The sequence below is a fragment of the Anabrus simplex genome, chromosome 1 (genome assembly GCF_040414725.1).
Source record: "Anabrus simplex isolate iqAnaSimp1 chromosome 1, ASM4041472v1, whole genome shotgun sequence".
In the NCBI taxonomy this organism is placed as follows: domain Eukaryota; kingdom Metazoa; phylum Arthropoda; class Insecta; order Orthoptera; family Tettigoniidae; genus Anabrus; species Anabrus simplex.
Window position 1 is genome coordinate 1,116,961,967 of NC_090265.1, and position 21,509 is coordinate 1,116,983,475.

The 21,509-nt window shown below is 37.6% G+C and overlaps 1 protein-coding gene across 3 annotated transcripts in view; it reads left to right on the forward strand.

Annotated features, from left to right (window-relative positions):
* LOC136858075 (pleckstrin homology-like domain family B member 1) overlaps positions 1-21,509 on the forward strand; it is an 871,560-nt gene that overhangs the window by 642,970 nt on the left and 207,081 nt on the right. For all 3 annotated transcript variants that reach the window (XM_067137338.2, XM_067137337.2, XM_067137339.2), the window contains 5 exons: positions 4,883-5,082; positions 7,866-7,968; positions 8,052-8,276; positions 13,971-14,078; positions 14,316-14,493. In XM_067137338.2, coding sequence (XP_066993439.2) covers positions 4,883-5,082; positions 7,866-7,968; positions 8,052-8,276; positions 13,971-14,078; positions 14,316-14,493 — 814 coding nt within the window. The remainder of the gene's footprint in view (positions 1-4,882; positions 5,083-7,865; positions 7,969-8,051; positions 8,277-13,970; positions 14,079-14,315; positions 14,494-21,509) is intronic.

Genomic DNA, 21,509 nt, shown 5'->3' on the forward strand with positions numbered 1-21,509 from the left:
AAATTCCCGATCTGACTCGTTTTCTATTAGATTTCGGCATGTTTCCTCCCATTTTTAAATCTTCCTTTCCAGCAATCGATTTCGTACTTCCCGGGCTAGGCTCAGGTATTCCTCCCGGTCAGTTGGGTCCCTAAATCTTTGCCATATTTTCCTATAATCATTTTTAATATGGATAAAATCCTTCAGGAGAACCGGCGTGGTGTCATATTGGGTGCCTTGGCGGCACTAAACCCGCGGCCGGACTGCATTCTTAGTCATTACCAGTCCAGGAGCCGTTTCCAGCGCAGTCCGCACAACTGACGATGGTCCGGAACATTATTATTATTATTATTATTATTATTATTATTATTATTATGTGTTGCTGTAATGGCTGATGACAGGGAAAACCGGAGTATCCGGAGAAAAACCTGTCCCGCCTCCGTTTTGTCCAGCACGAATGACACATGTAGTGACCGGGATTTGAACCACGGAACCCAGCTGTGAGAGGCCGGCGCGCTGCCGCCTGAGCAACGGAGGATCCTTATAAGTACATTAAGAACAGTAAGATCAATAGGTTTCACCTCCTTCTACACCCCACCACCGTTAAGTTCATTTACCGCCACCCACTCCCCTCCCCCAAAAAAATTAAAAGAAGGCTTGTTTCTTTATGTTTAAAGGAGATTCCAAACACCAATGTTCACGTCTATTACCTTCAGTTTTGAGATATAAGTATCCCCATAAAAATAATTTATTTTTTCACTTCATTTCACACTACTCCCCACCCCCACTAAGTGAATATTCCCGCAAAAAATACGTGTTTCTTTAATAGTAAAGGATCTTCTAAATACCAATTATCACGACTCTAACTTCTTCAGTTTTTGATTTATCTGTCCTCATGAAAGGAATTCAACTCCTTTACACTCCCGCCTTCCAAGATGGTTTCCTCCCAGAAACGCGTTTTTCTTTGTTTTTAAAGGAGATCCAAATACGAATTTTCACGTCTGTAACAGCTTTAGTTTGTATTAGATGTATGTATTCTCATACAATTAAGTCAATTAAATTTTCAATTATTTCACACACACACACACACACATCCTCATTGGATTTTCCGAGAATACATGTTTCTTTACTTTTAAAGCAGATTGCAAATATCAAATTTCACGTCTGTAATTCCTTCATTTTTGAGATATCAGTAGCGTAATTAAAAGAATTCAACACCATTTTCAGTCACATTTACCTCCCCCCCCCCACCCAAGTGGTATTTCCGAAAACTAAAAATACACGTTTCTTTATGTTTAATAGAGATAAAAAATACCATTTTTCTCTTCTGTAACATGCTAAGTTTTTTTAGATATACTGTAAAAATTCTCATTTTAAAATTTCTCCCCTTTTGAGTCCCCCTTAAGTGGAGTTTCCAAAAACAAATCACCTATGTTTCTTTACATTTACAGGAGATTCCAAACACCCACTTTTTACGTCTGTAACATTTTACGTTTCCAAGATATTCTGTAGATATAGTCTTTCAAAAAATTCACCCCAATTTGTCACTCCTGTTTAACCGCCATTAATTGGATTTTCCAAAAAAATAAAAAAATACGTGATTCTTTATTTATAAAGGAGATCCCATATACAAATTTTCAGTTCTGTAATATCATTCGTTTCTGAGATATATGTATCCTCATTAAAGTCATTCAACCCATTTTTCACCCTTTTACACCCCACCTATTGCGATTTACAGCAAACAAAAAAATACGTGTTCCTTTATTTTTAGAGGAGATTCTAACTACCAATTTTTAAATCTGTAAATTTTAAAGTTCTAAGATGTAGACCCACTCATTTTAACAAATCACCCCCCCCCCTTTTTCATCCTCCAATATTTGGAATTTTCAAAAACGAAAAAATACGTGTTTCTTTACTTTTAAAGTAGATCTCAAATACCAATTTTCAGGTCTGTAATATCTTCAGGTTCTGAAATATAAGTAGCCTCATTTAAGACATTCAACCCATTATTCACCCTTTTACACCCTTCCTATTGGGATTTTCCGAAAACAAAAGAATACGTGTTTCTTTATTTTTGAAAGAGATTCTAAATACCAATTTTTACATCTATAAACTTTAAAAGTTTTGAGTTATAGATACACTCATTTTAAAAAATCACCCCCCTTTTCACCCCCCCCCCCCATTAATTGGATTTTCCAAATACAAAAAATACGTTTTTCTTTATTTTCAAGGAGATCCCAAACACCAATTTTCAGATCTGTAATATATTCAGGTTCTGAAATATAAGTAGACTCATGAAAGGCGTTGGACAACTTTTTCAGACTTTTCCACCCTTCCTATTAGGATTTTCCGAAAACAAAATATACATGTTTCTTTATTTTCAAAGGAGATTCCAAATACTAATTTTCACATCTATAACCTTTAAAAGTTTTGAGATATAGATACACTCATTTTAAAATATTACCCCCTTTTCACCCCCTCTTAATTGGATTTTCCAGAAACAAAAAAATACGTGTTTCTCTATTTTTAAAGGAGATCCCAAACACCAATTTTCAGGTCTGTAATATCTTCAGTTTCTGAGATATAAGTAGCCTCATTAAAGGCATTTAACCCTTTTTTCACCCCTTTTCACTCCTCCTATTGCGATTTTCCGAAAACGAAAAAATACGTGTTTCTTTATTTTTAATGAAGATTCTAAATGCCAATTTTTACATCTGCAAACTTTAAAAGTTTGGAGATATAGATTCACTCATTTTAAAAATTCACCCCCTTTTCAGCCTCCCATTAATTGGATTTTCCAAAAACAAAAAATACGTGTTTCTTTATTTTTAAAAGAGATCAAAAGTACCAATTTTCAGGTCTGTAATATCTTCCGTTTCTGAGATATAAGTACCGGTATCCTGATTAAAGGCATTCAACCCATTTTTCCCCATTTTCACCCTTTTCACCCCTCCTATTGGAATTTTATGAAAACGAAAAAATACGTGTTTCTTTATTTTTAATGAAGATTCTAAATGCCAATTTTTACATCTGTAAACCTTTAAAGTTTTGAGATATAGATACACTCATTTTAAAATTTCACCCCCTTTTCACCCCCCTTTTCACCCCCTTAGAGACGGAATATCCAAAAATCCTCTCTTAGCGAGCACCTACATCCTAATATGAATATATCCCCAAAATTGCATTTCTTTATGTCCAGTAGTTTTGGCTCGGCGATGATGAATCAGTCAGTCAGTCAGGACAAGTTATTTTATATATATAGATAGATTGTGACTAAGCCTCCATGGCTCAGGTGGCAGCACATCGGCCTCTCACCGCTGGGTTCTGTGGTTCAAATCCCGGTCAATCCATGTGAGATTTGTGCTGGACAAAGCGGAGGCAGGACAGGTTTTTATCCGGGTACTCCAGTTTTCCCTATCATCTTTCATTCCAGCAACACTCTCCACTATCATTTCATTTCATCTGTCAGTCATTATTCATTGCTCCAGAGCAGTGCGACAGGCTTCAGCAGCCGGCACAATTCCTATCCTCGCCGTAAGATGGGGGCTTCATTCATTTCATCCCTGACCCGGTCACTGACTGGAAAACAGGTTGTAGGTTTTCATTCATTTTCATTTCTATATTGTGACTATTGTAGCTCCACCAGCCTCAACATTTTAAAAGGAAATGTTTTGTTTAAACATATTTGAGGATAAACCAGTACATGTTTTGTAATATCAGTAGTTACAGGGGAGGGGCATATGAAGTACATGTCAAATTATCAATAGAATCCTTTAGATTTAAGACTTTGTGTCAGAAAAATAACCCCCATCCAGTGATAGCTGTCACTAGAAATAAATCAGTGGCAGGCTGACTGTTAGTGGAAACAGTAGTGCCTGTGCTTGTATGAAGAGAGTGTACCTGTGATATCCACACTAAGGGTTTGGCAGTGTTAGGCGCAGTGTTATGTTATGTTGAGCAGCAAGCAGAAGCTACGACTGACACAATGCTTCTTAGAAGATGGTGCAACATTGCTGCTCAAAAACAAGGCTTTATTTTAAAACAAGAGACACTGGACAATTCCTTTAAAATTTAAATTTGTGTTTCTTTTAAACTCAGTAATGTTAGCCTGTATCTAGCACACATTTGTACTATATTGTTTAACCTTTTCTGTAAATTATACATTAAACTTTTATTGCACAGCTGTGAGCTTGCATTTGGGAGATAGTGGTTCGAACCCCACTGTCGGCAGCCCTGAATATGGTTTTCCATGGTTTCCCACTTTCACACCAGGTAACTGCTGGGGCTGTAGCTTAATTAAGGCCACAGCTGCTTGCTTCCCACTCCTAGCCCTTCCCTATCCCATCGTCGCCATAAGACCTATCTGTGTCGGTGCGACGTAAATAAAAAATGTAATAAAACTTTTATTCATGGATTACCCTTTGATTTGTTCTTTTTTCCATATAATGCATGTTTTTTTTGTCATTTGAGGGTAGTGTCAATCCTAATTAGCTTGAATTACTGGGGTTCTTCTGCAGTCATGTAAAAACTGTGAAATGAGCAATTTATTTAGAAACTACACTGACTTAAATGGTATTTTGTTTGGTTGTTTGCCTAACTGGCATGGTGGATGAGTGCATTGGACTAGCAATCAGGATGTTTGGTATATGTAAAAATTAAGAGATGATGTTAACAGATGCCATGTAAGTTTTTAAATTGCATTAGTAGTTTCTTAGTACGCCTAGTAATACATCCAAATCTAGAATTATTTGGCAGTATTTTTGAGTCTAAGCATGGTTAGCAATCTGAAATAAAAAAGAAAAGAACAATTTCAGTTTTATCTGATAACTTTCACATTTCATGTTTGTATTGTAATGATGAAAGTAATTGATAGATAATATTAGTGAAAACTTGCATGATACAGCTTGAGGTGGAACGAGCCCTGCTGGATGGTGAGTGGCAGGCTCAGCGTGACAAGTTGGCCACGGATGAGGAGCGGCTATGCTCCTTGCAGGCTCGAGTGGAGCAGCTGGACCAGGACATGGAGTTCAGTCGACAGAGAGAAGTTCAGCGACAGACTGACTGTCGACTCAAGTTGGAAGCTGCAGATGGGGAGCTTAGCAGGTCAGTCTATCTGAATTTTATGATCTCTTACACAGCACACATCAGAGGATAAGTATAATGAAAATTGAAACATACTGTTGTATTGAACTGATTTAATCTAGGATACCCAATCGGTCAACACACATACACAATTATACTAGTCAATTAATAACTGCACTTCACCAGTTAGTGGCTATTTACAGAAGTCTCTTGTCCTCACAGTGGGTCTCTGGCTTTAATCTGTAATGACAATCCCTCATAATCTTGATTGGCAGGTCTCACCTTTCACTTTGTTTCGTGTACATCACCATAACTTCACACAGCAGCTCCATGCAGTCAGGTTTGAACACACAAACTTCTGCTGTTACAACACACGGCAACTGTACTAATGGCTCAACTTCAGAGATGTCCGATAACTCGCACAGTTAACTCATGTGACTGCTCCACAAACTGAACTTTTAGCTCATGACTCATAACTGACTACTCAACACAATCACACAACACAACTATTACTGTTTATTTGTGGTGAGTGTGCTTTTATATACCTGGTGATGAAGTTCTAGTATCTTCAGGTTGCAGCCAGAATAGGAGCATTTTAGTTTTGCTTTCTAGAAAATTCATAGAAGCATCAGATGAAAAGAACAATAGAAGCAGAGCCTGTCACATGCCCTCAGGCTGGTCGGGAGCTCCCCAGCCTTCTCATTCATGCCTTCCAAGACTGACAGTTGCACCAATGGCCATACCATGTTGAATACACTGGTTCTCATCCGATCACCACAGTTAAGCAACATTGGACGTGGTCAGTACTTGGATGGGTGACTGTCAGTTGCATGACCATGAAACAGTATGTTAGTCATAATTATCAATTAAAGTTTAAAAAAATATTCTGCCTGTATTGATTCCTTTGACGTTTCTTAAAATGTGTGTTTTAATATTTGATTTTAAATATTTTAAAATATTTTTTTAAGATGACTGTTTAATGTGATGTTTCCTCAACTTGATGTGTATGGTTCTTTCAGCAGTCATAAGTGATACCCTGCAGTAAGTTTTCAGTAACTTCATTCAATAATTCTGTGATCACTGATCCTCCATTGCATGTCATCCACACTGTTATCCTCACAGCTTTAAAGGGATCAGTCAGGATGGTTGCCAGCCATTAATTATTTACATAGGTAGTTCTCCTCCCTGTCCTTTCACTATTGTTATTTCGTTTCGGTGTTTTCCAAATTCGTAGTCTCCTCATCACTAGATGGTTCACTCAAGGCTGTATGCTATGGATCATAAGTACTTTCGTAACCTGTATACACCTTTTACGGTATTATTCTTACTTCTTTTCACTCCTGTGTCTTCAACCTCGTTGTTCTACGTTCTTCTCCCCCCCCACTCCCCCCTTGATTCACACTTTCTGCTACATACTTTTCTTTCCATCTTCAGCTCTATTCTATTCTTCTATCCTGTCAGTCTTTCGTTGCACTTTAAAAAGAAAATATTTCTTTTACTATATTCATTCCTGATTCATCTGATAACCTTGCTGTTTACTTCACAAGCACATACGATGGAACAAGAAACAACTTACCAACATCTTATTTGGAGTTAAGATGGGTTCATGATCTCCCATTTGGAAGGCTAGTGACGAATGAGAGTAGCACTTACTATAGAGCAATGGTAAAGCATTCTTCAATTCAAATCTTCATTATTAGAGAAGTCTTGCTCATGAACAGACAAGATTTTCTCCTGAAGACATGGAACAAAGTTCTCTGCAAAACATAAAAGAATTTCACCTTGTTTTCTGACATGGCAAAAGCTTATTATCATGTTTACAATGACGGGCCATGAAAGCGTCAATCTAAATATTTGAGTGTGATTTGATAGAATCTGATGATGCTCTTTTAAGAACGAAACATGTCATACTATTTTAATTGTTTCTTTTTGAGGTGTAATTCTGTTATCAAATGTTTTCTTTTTTCAGATATTTCATAAATTTATTTATTCAAAATTAGTTTTGGCAGTCTGAAGAACCTAATAGTTATTTTTAAAAGTGTTGGTACTGGATGAATACGTTTGAATGAAGTTTTTAAAAGTAATGTGAAGATAAAGTTGAAATTCAAGAGGACAAATTGGGGCAGTTTTCATTCATTGGAGAAGGAATTAGGATGATATAGATGTTGATTCCCATAGGGAACCTGAAGTATTTGTACCAAATGAGCAAATTTATAAGCAGCCTACGCAGTGGCCTCCACAGTATGCACTAGCCATGCGTCTTGGTTGGTGTGCTATTTAGCAACTGATGAGCCCAACTTAGCACACTGGGGCAAAACGCTGGCAACCACGAATGAGTTAGCTGGAAAATTTTTAATGTCCAATAATGGACCACCTACTGTATATAGGTATTATAAGTAATTAGGGATCGGAATAATTTACCAAGGGAGATTTTTTATAGATTTCAAACTTATTTAAAACATTATTATTATTATTATTATTATTATTATTATTATTATTATTATTATTATTATTATTATTATTATTATTATTATTATTATTATTATTATTATTATACTCCTCCTAAACACTGAAAAGTTTTATAAATAAATAAATAAATAAATAAATAAATAAATAAATAAATCTATTAAATTAGTCAATCCTTAACCAGTGAAGACAGTTTTGAGGGGAACTGCTTGGTTTGCATTTCTGTTTAGAACATTCAATCAGACAGACAGATGTGTTCTGACTTTACTCTTGAGCATTGTATACTTGTTAATTAGATGACACTTAAGTTATTGTTCATGTTAATGATGTGCCTGTAGGTTGGAGCAGGAAGTGATATCAGCTGCGGGGAACCCGGAGAAACAGAAGGAAGTGGCAGATAAGCTACAGCATCAGCATGATATTCTGGAGGCAGAGAGGAAGGTTAGTGCTCTGTGATTACATTGTGATTAAATGAACAAGTAAAGTCACATGGCTGTTCGCTGATGTTAGTTGTTATTTTACAGTTGTTCGAAGATCTTGAATTCCGTCACTTAGAGGAGGAGGCAAGCTGCTTAGCAAGACGTGAGGAGCTTCAGCGGGAGCTCACCGATATCTGTGTGAGAGTGGAGGACCGTCGAGTGAGACTGCATGAATTAGAGCAGCAGAGGGTGGAGATAGCTCAAGGAGCAACGCAGGAAAGTAGATCCCTTGAGAGACACCTTATCAACCAACTAAACAGGCTGGAGGAGGTAAGGAGTTTTATGGTTCTTCTATTCTGGTAAGAGATAAGTACAAAGAAGTGGATATTTCTTTAAAACTGCAGCTTGATTTAGAGATTAGGGACTACATAGATATCAGATGTTGTTTGTCAAGTGAAGTTCTGACAGGTGCCTTGTCTCGTAGATCAGGGAAAACTGGCCGCTGATGTTGTTCACTCTTGTTTTGCCACAAGCCTGTGTCCATTGCTCTCTATGTCCAGATCTCGAAGGTCAGTCCTGTTGCCATGCCACTTGTAAGATGACACTGAGTCGAAGTTGATACAGTTTGGCTGCATTTCAACCTGTGGGCATGAGTGAAATGGAGGCTCGTACTATGCACAAAGATTTTAATTCTCAATGGGATAATTTGTTACTGTCTATTATTATTATTATTATTATTATTATTATTATTATTATTATTATTATTATTATTATTATTATTATTATTAATGTTGTTGTCATTGTTTGTTTATTTGTTTGTTTCTTTCCTTCCTTCTTCAAATGAGCCAACTATGGACTATGAAGGTTAACCAGAATGGTTTTCAGCTAACAAGGGATTGGTTTCACGTTCTTAAGAGCCTTCTTCCTACCCCATATCTCCTTCATTTTCTGGCTTAGTAGTTATTTAGCTGCTTATGATCTCTTTGGTCTCTGCCCTTTCTTATGTTTAATCTGTGAATCTTCCTTTAACATTTTTTGGAAAGTTTGCCTGTCTTGGATATGGAATTCAGAGATGTTGAAGGTTTGAAGATCTTGTTTAACTTGCTTGTACCCCAGTGATGCTGTTTTCTTGCAGGAGCTGATTCTGTGGATGACATTGGTCAGTCTTGACTTGTTGATTCTCTCACAGTGTCCATAGAATTGGAGGCGTCTCTTGATGACGGTGTCCATTAGAGGTTCTTGCTTTAGGTATAGATCATTGTTGGGCCTGAGGTACCTTTCTCCATTTATGATCCTTGGGCCTAATATCTTTCATAAGGTAGTTCTTTCCTTGACCTCAAGTTTCTGTATGAATTTTGCTCCCTTGATGATAAAGGTTTCAGCTGCATAGAGGACCTCAGGTCTGATTACAGCGTTTGTCTTTAAAAAAAATAATTTTTGTTGAAAATTTGCTTTACATCGCACAGACACAGATAGGTCTTATGGCGATGATGGGATGGGAAAGGATTAGGACTGGGAAGGAAGCGCCCGTGGCCTTAATTAAGGGATTCATAAATCATGAAGGTTTGAAGATCTTGTTTAACTTGCTTGTACCACAGTGATGCTGTTTTCTTACAGGAGCTGGCTCTGTGGATGACATTGGTCAGTCTTGACTTGTTGATTCTCTCATGGTGTCCATAGAACTGGAGGCGTCTCTTGATGATGGTGTCCATTAGAGGTTCTTATAGGTTTGCCGCGTGTAAAAATGGGAAACCACCAAAAACCATCTTCAGGGCTGCTGACAGTGGGGTTCGAACCCACTATCTCCCGGATAAAAGTTCACAGCTGTGCAACCCTTACCGCAAGGCCAACTGCCCTGGTGATATGGATTTCTTCTGGTAAACTTTTCTGTATTGGTTGTATGCAATATCCAGTTTCCTAATCCTTTCTTCAAATGCTTTGTTGGTCTTGAGGTCTTCACTGATCCATTCCGCCAAGTATTTAAATTCTCTGACTTTACAGACCTTGTTGAAAGTAACAAGGTATTCTGGTGCAGATTTGTCATTTGTCATGAACACTGTTTTCTCGTAAGACAACTGAAGTCCAGTTTGGAGGCTATGGATTGATGTGTATTTATCTAGTCTATTGCTGTTTTAATCGAATCTGCTAGTATAGTTACATCATCCACGAAAGCGATACAATCCACTCGGGTATTGATTTTGAGTTTCCTGTTTATTACTCTTAGACCTGTTTCAGGGAGTGTTTTACTCTATTCTCGGATTATTTTTCCTAATACACAATTAAACAATATGGGTGAGATTCCATCTTCCTGCCTTAATCTCAAAAGTGTCAGAAAATTTTCCTCTGAATTTGACTTTAGATAGGGTGTTTGTTAGGGTGCACTTGACGATGTTTAATGTCTTATGATCAAGCCCGAGTTCTTGTAGGATATTATTATCAACAGAATTGTAAGTTTTTTAAAGTCAATAAATGTGTTTACAATATTTTTACACTGTTTCTTAGTCTGCATAACGATGGATTTAAAGTTGTGTATTTGTTCAATACATGATCTGTTGTTCCGGAAACCTGCTCGGTATTCTCCAATTTCTTTATCTGGCTGAGATTCTAATTTCTTGAGTAGTATTGTAGAGAGAAGTTTGTATGTTACCGAGAGAAGGGAAATGCCTCTATAATTGTTAACATTGTCTCTATGCCCCTTTTTGTGCAGAGGGTGGATTAGAGCAGTCGTCCATTCTGCAGGGAATTCTTCCTTAATCCAGATATCTTGTATAATTTTACTTAAAACATCTATTGTTCTGCTATCTACAGTCTTCCAAAGCTCCACTATGATTCTGTCTTTCCCGCTGGCTTTGTCGTTCTTGAGTTCTTTAATGGCTTGTTCCACCTCACCTCTTGATTCCATTGAAGCATCTAGTTTGATGTGTTCAGGCTTGTTGAAGGGTAGTTGTTCCTGTGGTGGTTTACAATTTAGTAGTTGTTCAAAGTATCTCGCTAAGATCTTACAGTTTCCTTGATCATTTATACCTCTGAAATTGAAGGAACTTACTAGGAAATTGAATGTAGCAAAGAAGGCAGCTAAGGATAACATGATAGAAAACATAATTGGCAGTCATATAAATGAAAAATGGAAGGGTATGTATAGGTACTTTAAGGCAGAAACAGGTTCTAAGAAGGACATTCCAGGAATTATTAATGAACAAGGGGAATGCTTATGCAAGGATCTTCAAAAGGCAGAAGTATTCAGTCAGCGAAATGTAAAGATTGTTCATTTCATTACAAGGATAATGTCCATATAGAGGAGGTGACTAATACTAAAGAAATGTTAAAATTTACCTGTGATAACAATAACATTTACAGTAAGATACAAAAGTTAATAGTAAAGCAGCTGAAATTCATAAGGTTTTGGGGAATATACTAAAGACAGTAGGTTGGGATATAGTATCATATCTGAAGTATTTATTTGATTATTGTTTGCATGAAGGAGCTATACCAAATGAATGGAGAGTTGCTATAGTAGCCCCTGTGTATAAAGGAGAGGGTGATAGACATAAAACTGAAAATTACAGGCCAGTTAGTTTGACATGCATTGCATGTAAGCTTTGGGATATCATTCTTTCTGATTATATTAGACATGTTTGCAAAATTAATAACTGGCTCGATAGAAGGCAGTTCAGGTTTAGGAAAGGTTATTCCACTGAAGCTCAACTTGTAGGATTTCCGCAAGATATACCAGATACCTGGATTCAGGAGGTCAAATGGACTGTATTGCGACTGACCTATCTAAGGCATTTGATAGGGTAGATCATGGGATACTATTGGCAAAAATGAGTGCAATTGGGCTTGACAAAAGAGTGACTGAATGGGTGGCTATATTTATAGAAAATAGAACTCAGAGAATTAGAGTAGGCAAATTTTTATGTGACCCTGTAAGAATTAAGAGGGGAATTCCTCAAGGCAGTATTTTTGGGTCTTTATGTTTTTTTATGTATATAAATGATATGAGTAAAGAAGTGGAATCAGAGTTATGGTTTTTGAGGATTATGTTATTCTGTACAGAGTAATAAATTGCAAGATTGTGAGCAACTGCAAAATGACCTTGATAATATTGTGAGACGGACAGTAGACAATGGTATGATGATAAACAGGGTTAAAAGTCAGGTTGTGAGACTCACAAATAGGAAAAGTCCTCTCATTTTTAATTACTGCATTGATGGGGTGAAAGTTCCTTTTGGGGATCATTGTAAGTATCTAGGTGTTAATATAAGGAAAGATCTTCATAGGAGTGATCACATAAATATGATTGTTTGCACATGGTTTTGAGGGTGTCTAGGGGTTGTAGTGAGGATGTAAAGGAGAGGGCATATAAGTCTCTGGTAAGACCCCAACTAGAGTATGGTTCCAGTGTATGGGACCCTCACCAGGATTACTTGATTCAAGAACTGGGAAAAATCCAAAGAAAAGCAAGTCGATTTGTTCTGGATGATTTCCAACAAAGGGGTAGCGTTACAAAAATTTTGCAAAGTTTGGGCTGGGAAGACTTGGGAGAAAGGAGGCAAGCTGCTCGACTAAGTGGTATTGTATTAATATTTAAATAAGTTTTGACAGTTCTACCTTTTCAATCTAACATTTTATGCAATGGCATTACAAGTTACTTTAAAAAATGGTACTAGTTTCGATCTCGTTCAGGGCCATCATCAGCCAATAACTCAAATTTTACAAAAAACATCAAATAGACCAAAAACAATGTACAAGTATAATAATGTTAGATAAAATATGTGAGAATAAAAAGTTGAGCAGATTTAGGTTAGGGTACCATAGTGTAACCTTGCAAAGTTAAAACTGAAATTGAGAAATGGACATAGTGATATTAACTTGATAAAATCTTTTAAGCTGTGCACATAATATATTAAACATTAACATGAGGCTCAAAGTAGCCATTAAAAAACATTTCTAGTGAAAATTCTTGATGGAGAAGGATCTTGAAGCTTGTGTTACATTTATAATAAAGTTCTAATGACCAAACGACATAGTATGGTAAATATCATATAAGATTCAGTTGTGCACATGATGTAAATAAAGTCGAATACAGTACAATGATGTTGTTGAAATAAGTTACATAGAGATTCTTCGTGCAGTGGACGAATGTTGCACTTGAAAGTCAGATTATTTCAAAGGGCTAGACTCGCAGTTCAATACGGAACGAGTTTCAGTTTTGTCTTTGTAACTTCTTCAGTTCTTGAGAGATAAGTACCCTCATAAAAGGTAATCAACCCCCTTTTCACAATTTTCAACCTGCTTAACAAAATTTTCCGAAAACAAAAATATACACGTTTCTTTTTTAAAGAAGATATCAAATACCATTTTTTTCGTCTGTAAACTGTTAAGTTTTTGAGATATAGATGTACTCATTTAAACAGTTCACCCCATTTTCACCCCCTTAGCGATGGAATATCCCACAATCCTCCCTTAGTGAGCAGCTACACTGTAATATAAGTGTATCCCCAAAATTTCATGTCTTTATGTCAAGTAGTTTTGGCTGGGCGTTGATTACAGTCACTCGGACTTAGCCTTTTATATATAGAGATTTATTTATTTATTTATTTATTTATTTATTTATTTATTTATTTATTTATTTATTTATTTATTTATTTATTTATTTTAATGTTCTATTTTTTATTTTGTACTTGAATAATAAAAATACAAATAATTTCTGTTTGGAAATACATTACAGTATTTCGTTTCATTGCAACTTTGGTAGGTATTTTAAAATTTTATTTTGGCTTACAGACTGAACGCTGAAAGACATAACGGTCTATAATGATAATTAATGTATGTATGTATATTTGGATTACCAACTTTCCAGATTATTGGGGTTACAATTACTTGGACTCTACTGTATGTGTAATTTGTGCTGGATAGGTTTTCTCTAGGATCTCTGAATTTTTCCTATTACTTTCAATCCAACAATATTTATTTCCTCCAGGGATTCCAAGAATGGATTATGAGGACTTCTTTGGCTTTCAGGTCCGAAATAAATTGCGTATTGTGGAATCTCAGTTAGAGGAACTGGCAAGGCAAGGAGCAATCAGCAGTCAAGAGTCCAGTCCTGATGCATCTTCAGATATCGATGAGGTATGTATCTATATCACTTTGTTACTGATTGTTTATCATATACTGTATATATACAGTATGTTATAGTTTTTCAGTCTGCTGAAGCATGAAATGTAACACTATACGTATCTGTAGTATCTGTAAAAAATGCACAGTTTATTAACCGAGTCGACACTGAAAAAGAATGGCTTCCTTCTTAACAAAAGATTGTTTATCATTCGTACTGGTACTACTTACACTTCTCATTTTATTTACCAGCCTGTCACTCCAGCAAGGATTACAGCAAACTCCAAGCAGTCGCAAGATGACTTGGACAGAATCAGTCGTGTTACAATGGGTGCTCCACTAGAGATGAGTACTGGCTCTCTGGGACGGAAAACTCTAGCATCTCTACAAGAGATTGAACGAAACCGCCAGTTACATCTCGTCCAGCAAGGTGAGTGTATGTAAATATTGTTTCAGGGGCTACTTAGTCATCATCTTCATACAATTACATTGAGAAAGTTATCTAGTAAGCTATATTATTACTAGAGCTTCTCCCTTTCCTACCTAGGTACACGACTTGCTGTATGTGACTGTTTCTTTATGAACTTCACACACAAATTTGTAACACCGTGTACTCGTGTTTTGTCTTTAAGTTTTCTCCCTGAGTATAGAAAGCACATCGTCCTGGAATTCCTGCCGATTTTATAATGTTTGCTTTCAGTTCTCTAGGCAGGTTTTGCACTGTGATTCCTTCCTTCATATGATTGAAACAAAGTTATTTTACCAGTGTTTTTAAGTAGTTTCATGTAGGCATATTTTGCTGAGTGTTAGGTTGGTGAATGATGTAACTGTTTTCACCACCTAAGTTCATCATGGAGTAAAATACAACAAGATGCCACCTGTTTGCCTTCCTAGACACAGTGTATGTAGCTTTCAATTCAATTCATTCATCTCCTTTGGTAGCATTGTAGAATGTTAAAATATTTGCCATTTTTGCTTCTCCAGAAGTTACATCAGTAGTATCAGAAAAGTGCATGGAGGAGAGCATAACAATATCTCGATTTCTCTCCGGCACGTAGGAAAGTATTGTGGTATTTTCAGCAAATCCAAGTAGTCTGCTACGTTCTTCAACGCCCCTTCCCTCACTGAACTCCATGGGAATTACATGTTTGTCCTTCCTGAGTGTGGTAAGTAGAGATAGCCTTTGATGTTGCAATTTGTCTGCCAGTAGTATAAAACTGAACCAGTTATCTGCCGTAACATTACATCCTGTTCAATTGGTTCAACTAGTCTCAGGACGATCGGATGGAATCTGTTATCCCATTGGTATGGCCTAGTTGGTTGCTGATCTGCATATATTTCCATACTTACAGCATAAAGCCAACGGCCGTAGCCATGTTGAAACAGCGGATCCCCTGAGATCTCCGAAGTTAAGCAATATTGGGCATGGTCAAGACTTGGATGGGTTGCCATGCGCTCTTGGTGGGGGGGTAAGGGAATGGTGGAGCGGAAAGGAACTGGCTACCCTACCGTATGTAAACTCCGGCTCAGGCACACCTCTGTGGAGGTTCGGACCTGCCTTCGGGGAAAATACACCCATACCTTACCTTACAGCATAAAAATTCATGGCATCGCACATGGTGAATATTTTTGTGTCGTATTTTGCTGGTTTTGACTTCATATACGCTTGAAAACCACAGCATCCTCGAAAAGGCTCCAACATTTTGTCTGTGGTAGTGTACTCGCCAACACTATAATTATTCTTGCATCACATATTGAACATTTCAAAAATGTCTGATGGGTGCAAGTTTATCAAACGGATTTTTCTCATTTCTGTCAGTTGCATTATCAAAGCGAAGTGCTGTCAGAAGGAATCTGAGTCTTCTCAGGGGCAATGTTGGTGGAAAATGTTTCTACCCCTGTACAATCCTTGGCATATAGTCATACAGACTTTCGTGAGATGATTTCAAAACACCTGCAAGGTACAAAGGCCTAACGGGCCCTTGAATTCTATTATACTTGTATTTTGGGCATCCTTTTCTCTACTATAGCTTTAACTGTGTGCAGAAATCCATTGGTTTGTTTACTCGACTATTTCTTCCAACATGCTGTTTAGGGGAAAATATACCCCATGACACTATAGGCGTTCTAGTTTTGTTTGTGAGCCCTTTAGCCCCTGGTGAGTGGATCACAATATTTTGTCACCTTGCTCTAATATTTTAATGACTGAGCTCGATAGCTGCAGTCGCTTAAGTGCGGCCAGTATCCAGTATTCGGGAGATAGTAGGTTCGAACCCCACTGTCGGCAGCCCTGAAAATGGTTTTCCGTGGTTTCCCATTTTCACACCAGGCAAATGCTGGGGCTGTACCTTAATTAAGGCCACGGCTGCTTCCTTCCCACTCCTAGCCCTTTCCTGTCCCATTGTCGCCGTAAGACCTATCTGTGTCTGTGCGACGTAAAACAACTAGCAAAAATAAAAAATAAAAATAAAAATTTAATGTGGGAAAAGCATAAACCACTTTATTGTATTGCCCTTCCCCAGCAAATACAGCATCTGTGTAGAGGTAGCAGGTTGCAAAAGATCTTGACCTGGAGTTGGCAAACAGACTCTTTGAACGCAGCCAAATGTTGATCTGCCGATTCTTCACTTCCAGAATCATGTTCATTGTTTTCTGCTTTATCATTGTCGTCGTCGTCGTCGTCATCATCATCGTCATCATCATTTTCTTCTTCTTCTTCTTCTTCTTCTTCTTCTTTGTTCTATTCATTCATTCAAGATATTGACTTTGTGCAGTAATTTTCGAACTTCTTCTCTGCTATAATCATCCATTCTTCTGATGTTATAAATCACATTCAATATTCTGACAACAGAAGAGTGCAGTCATTGTTTGCCCAATGCAGTAATGAAGTTAAGTGGCCTCAGAATAGCGATAGCACACTTAATTGTGTGTGGAATTCTAGTCAACAACAATGCATGTTTCAAATAAAGCAACAAATGCTGTTAACTAGTTCATGAAACCATAAACCAAACCCCACGGCTCTTAACGCCCTTGAAAGGACTCTGGCCTGCCCAGCCCGAAAGCACGGCGCATCCTCTCGGCCGTTATTCTGGGTTTTCGAGACCGGGGCTGCCATCTCACTGTAGATAGCTCCTCAATTCTAATCACGTAGGCTGAGTGGACCTCGAACCAGCCCTCAGGACGAGAGAAAAATCCATGACTGGCCAAGAATCGAACCCGGGGCCTCCGGGCGAGAGGCAGGCACGCTACCCCTACACCATGGGGGCCGGCTAAATAGTTCATGCAAGAGTAAAAACTTGGTGTTGTAGCCAACAAGCAAAAATAAAAAAGCAGCTACACTAAAGCTGAAGTGTCTCCAGTAGAAGGGAAATAAATTGTTGATGAAGATATTTTAATTCAGAATAGATAATGGAGGATTTTCTTCTTTCTTTCCTTGGTCCTCGTCATTGTACTCATTTCCAGGCATGCATGCTCCACTGACTATTTCCTCATCACCTTATTCTCCACAGACAGCAAGGTTGTCATCAAAACGGACATAAGAATTGAAGTTTACATCTTCATCAATGAGTGTTGAGTCAGTTTTAATCCTTGGAGCTCTCTTCTCCTTTACAACCCCTGCTTTGCAAAAGCAATGTATGTTACCAATATAAATGGTCCGTTATTGGACATTATAAATTTTCTAGCTAACTCATTTCTGGTTGCCAGCATTTCGCCCCAGTGTGCTAAATTGGGCTCATCAGTTGGTAAATAGCACACCCACCAAGACGCATGGCTAGTGCAGACCATTTATATTGGTATTATAAATTTACTCATTCAGGTCAAATATTTCAAATTCCCTATGGGAACCAACATCTATATCAGCAATTTATGATGTTTCATGAAGATACTTCTTTCCATGCAGTTGGAATGAAGTTCATTGCCTATAAAGATAAAATAAACAAATAAAATAGACAGCATACTGATGTTACAGTGCAGTACACAGTAGATTTATGATTTTGAAAGATAAACAAAATAAAGGCCTTACGCACATCAAGAATGTTCATTGTGGGTTTTTCTTTCACTGCATCATTCTCAGCAGTGGTATGTTGTACCAACATTTTGTTGTAATGGACACTGAAATTAGCAGTGATGCCCAGATCAAGGGCCTGTAGCACACTGATACAGTTGGTTGGAAAGAACTCAACTTGAAGATTCTGTAGAGAAACTTGAGATGGATGAGCAGCACAAATATCCTAAAAATAAGAATCTTTCTTTTCCTTTTCTTTGTTCTTTCATCTAGTTCTTTAAGCCAGTTTTCCATCAAAAACATAGTCATCCATTTTTTGAAAATTTGTTTCATAATCCATCGGCTTTGTCTTGACGTTTTGAAGCAGCGTGAATTCTGAAACTTTCCTTTAAAAAGGAGTTGGAGCTTGTACAATCCATCAGAATTTGTGGTCAATGGATCAGTTATCTAAACTTTATTCTTCTTCCCTTCATGACATGAATCTCCTCTCTCAGCAAGTGTTCTACTTGGTAGCAAATTGTAAAAGAGAGTGATCTCATCACTGTTGTACTCAGTGGCGGCTCGTGATGATAGAAATGGGTGGGGCACATTCAACATATTAGGAACACTAGGAATCAATTAAATCAATTAAATTAATCTTAAATTAATCCGCCATTGAATATATTATTCATTGTACAATTCCTCTGTATGAGCCTTTGGCTCGTTGGAATTAATTATTGAAATAAATATCTATCATCTACCTTCTTATTTCTTGTATACGAAACTGCGATTGTAGGTTCTATTTTTATCTTTGAACGATTTATGCTAAGCTCTGGTCTTGGTCGGCCCATTTCTTTAGCTAATAATCTGTTTTCGTAATTAAGAGATTTTGTTTGTAAGTAGCTCACTTGATTCATTTTAAAACACTTATGCTCGCACAGGAATACACTCAGATACATCACACTAATCTTCACACACTTTTCAGACTTACAATGAACATCGACACCGATGGACACGGTTAATCTAACAGACGTACAAGGTAAGCACAGGTTTGCTACAAACACTACCTTTGCGCGCGTTAATAATACATATGCCGACAAGAAAGTGTAGCTGGATGCTATCTAGTAGGCTGTTGGAGAAGTAAGTTCAAAATACGAACTAACGCTGAAGTGTCACGTCGTAGAAATACTGTGACCGGGTCAATGGAATTTGCCATTACCCCCTTCACCCCTCACAGCTCGCTGAATGAGGGGATGATGTTCAGGTATACGAACGAGTCGGTCCCATCCGGGATTAGACCTTTACTATGTTGCCTAGTTTAGTCCAGGGTTGCTAGAACAAGAACAACCATGGTGAATCATAGCCTCTTGAACTCACTGAAGGTGGTCGTGACAGTAATCGTGAATAATGTTGTTCTGATTTTTATAATAGTTTTAATCGGTGGAGGGGCACGTGACCATGTGACCTAAAGGCAGAACCGCGCCTGGTTGTACTTATTATCAGGTGTGTAATCTTGAATAAATTGTGGCAGAATCTCTTTCATCCATTGGTGCATTGATGTCTCATCTGTGGCTTTTGACTCTCCACAAATCATCCTTCCTGTTACACCATGGTGATTCTTAATCCCTGCAGCCTTCTTGTGGATACTTAAAGTCACCTTATCATCTTGAAAAATTGTATGGCTTTCAATTTTAACATGTCCTTGCTAACAGGTAGGCTGACAGCATGGTTTTGTTGAAACCACTTGTAAGACGCCTTTTCCACGTCTGTAAAATTTCCCTCTTGTTCATGGCTGGATTATGAGGATTTTGACCCAAACTTAAGAATTTCATGCAAAACTGACTCCTTCTTTCCAGTGAGGATGTGTCGGGTAGTATACTTTATATTCATCTTTGTTGCTATCTCTGCTTTCAATTTATGTGGGTTCTCTTCCACTTACCTGATAAACCTAAGAAGTTACTTATTCTCTTTCTATCACCCATGGCTGCTGAGAAGAAACTTAAGCGAACACAGTTACAGACTAGCATCAAGCTCTGCACCACAGTCGAATGTCTGACAGCACACAATGGCTAAGAGCTTGCACGTGTGGTCACCAGAGGGAAGAAGTTGTCGACAGTTGTCTGTTCATGATGTGGGAACTGTTAAATAATCAAAATCATTGCTACAGTACAATACTGAACGTACGACAACCATTGGTCTCTGGTAGCAGGGGACTCAAAGAAGCTGCTGCCAGCCACTTGCGTGTGGCAACAATAAGATCAAGCCAGCATAGCAGCCAATTTATTGTTATAACTTGAAATAAATATGCACAGTTCAATCACTTATGTATAAAAGTCAGTTACACACAAACCGGGCGAGTTGGCCGTGCGTGTAGAGGCGCGCGGCTGTGAGCTTGCATCCGGGAGATAGTAGGTTCGAATCCCACTATCGGCAGCCCTGAAAATGGTTTTCCGTGGTTTCCCATTTTCACACCAGGCAAATGCTGGGGCTGTACCTTAATTAAGGCCACGGCCGCTTCCTTCCAACTCCTAGGCCTTTCCTATCCCATCGTCGCCATAAGACCTATCTGTGTCGGTGCGACGTAAAGCCCCTAGCAAAAAAAAAAAAAAAAAAAAAAAAAGTTACACACAATTCAGAATAAGTTAGTACATAATTAAACAGACTTCTGCTGGAACTATGTATCCTCAGATCAGAGATAGTTTATAGCACTTATAAATAACTGAGCAATTGTTGAAATGTTAACTTTCTCCAAGTGCTCAGATGTTAGCAGAAATATTTTCTGAATTTGATCTTCCACATGTTTCATTGTTCCTGTTGGGACTGCATCTGTAGTTCTGTCTATTGAGATACATATTTTCTTTCCACTTAACTTCACAGGGTCACAGCATACACACACTTCATTGTTGCGCATTGTTAATTCACTTGTTACACGTTCCCCAGTATATTTTTGCAATAAGCTATTCAGCGACTGATTTTCCAGCTTCGAGAAAGGAATTCTGGAATCAAGAAAGGCTTTGCACAAATATAAAGAAAACCATGTCTGTCTTCTAGATGTAGCAACAGCTGTTGATAGTAACACAGTCTTCTTTTGAACACTCTTGGCAGCAATTGCAGATTTATACTTTGCGATATCTAAAACCATCTCTTTTCAGTTTCGACTCAGTTAATTTATAGCTTTTAGGTTCTTCAGTCTGCTGAAACTAATTTTTGAGTAATACATTTATAAACTACCTGAAAAAGGAAACATATGGTAACAGTATTACTCTTAAAAAGAAACAACTTACAGTAGTTTAATAGAATGACTTGTTTCATTCCTAAAAAAAAGTAATCAGATTCCACCAAATCACACTCAAATATTTAGAAAAGTATAAACATGTATGTGCACACCCATACACCTGCATAATAAGAACAATATTGTTTTTTACCAGCCAGAAAAGTAAATTAATTTTAGGGCTGAAAAT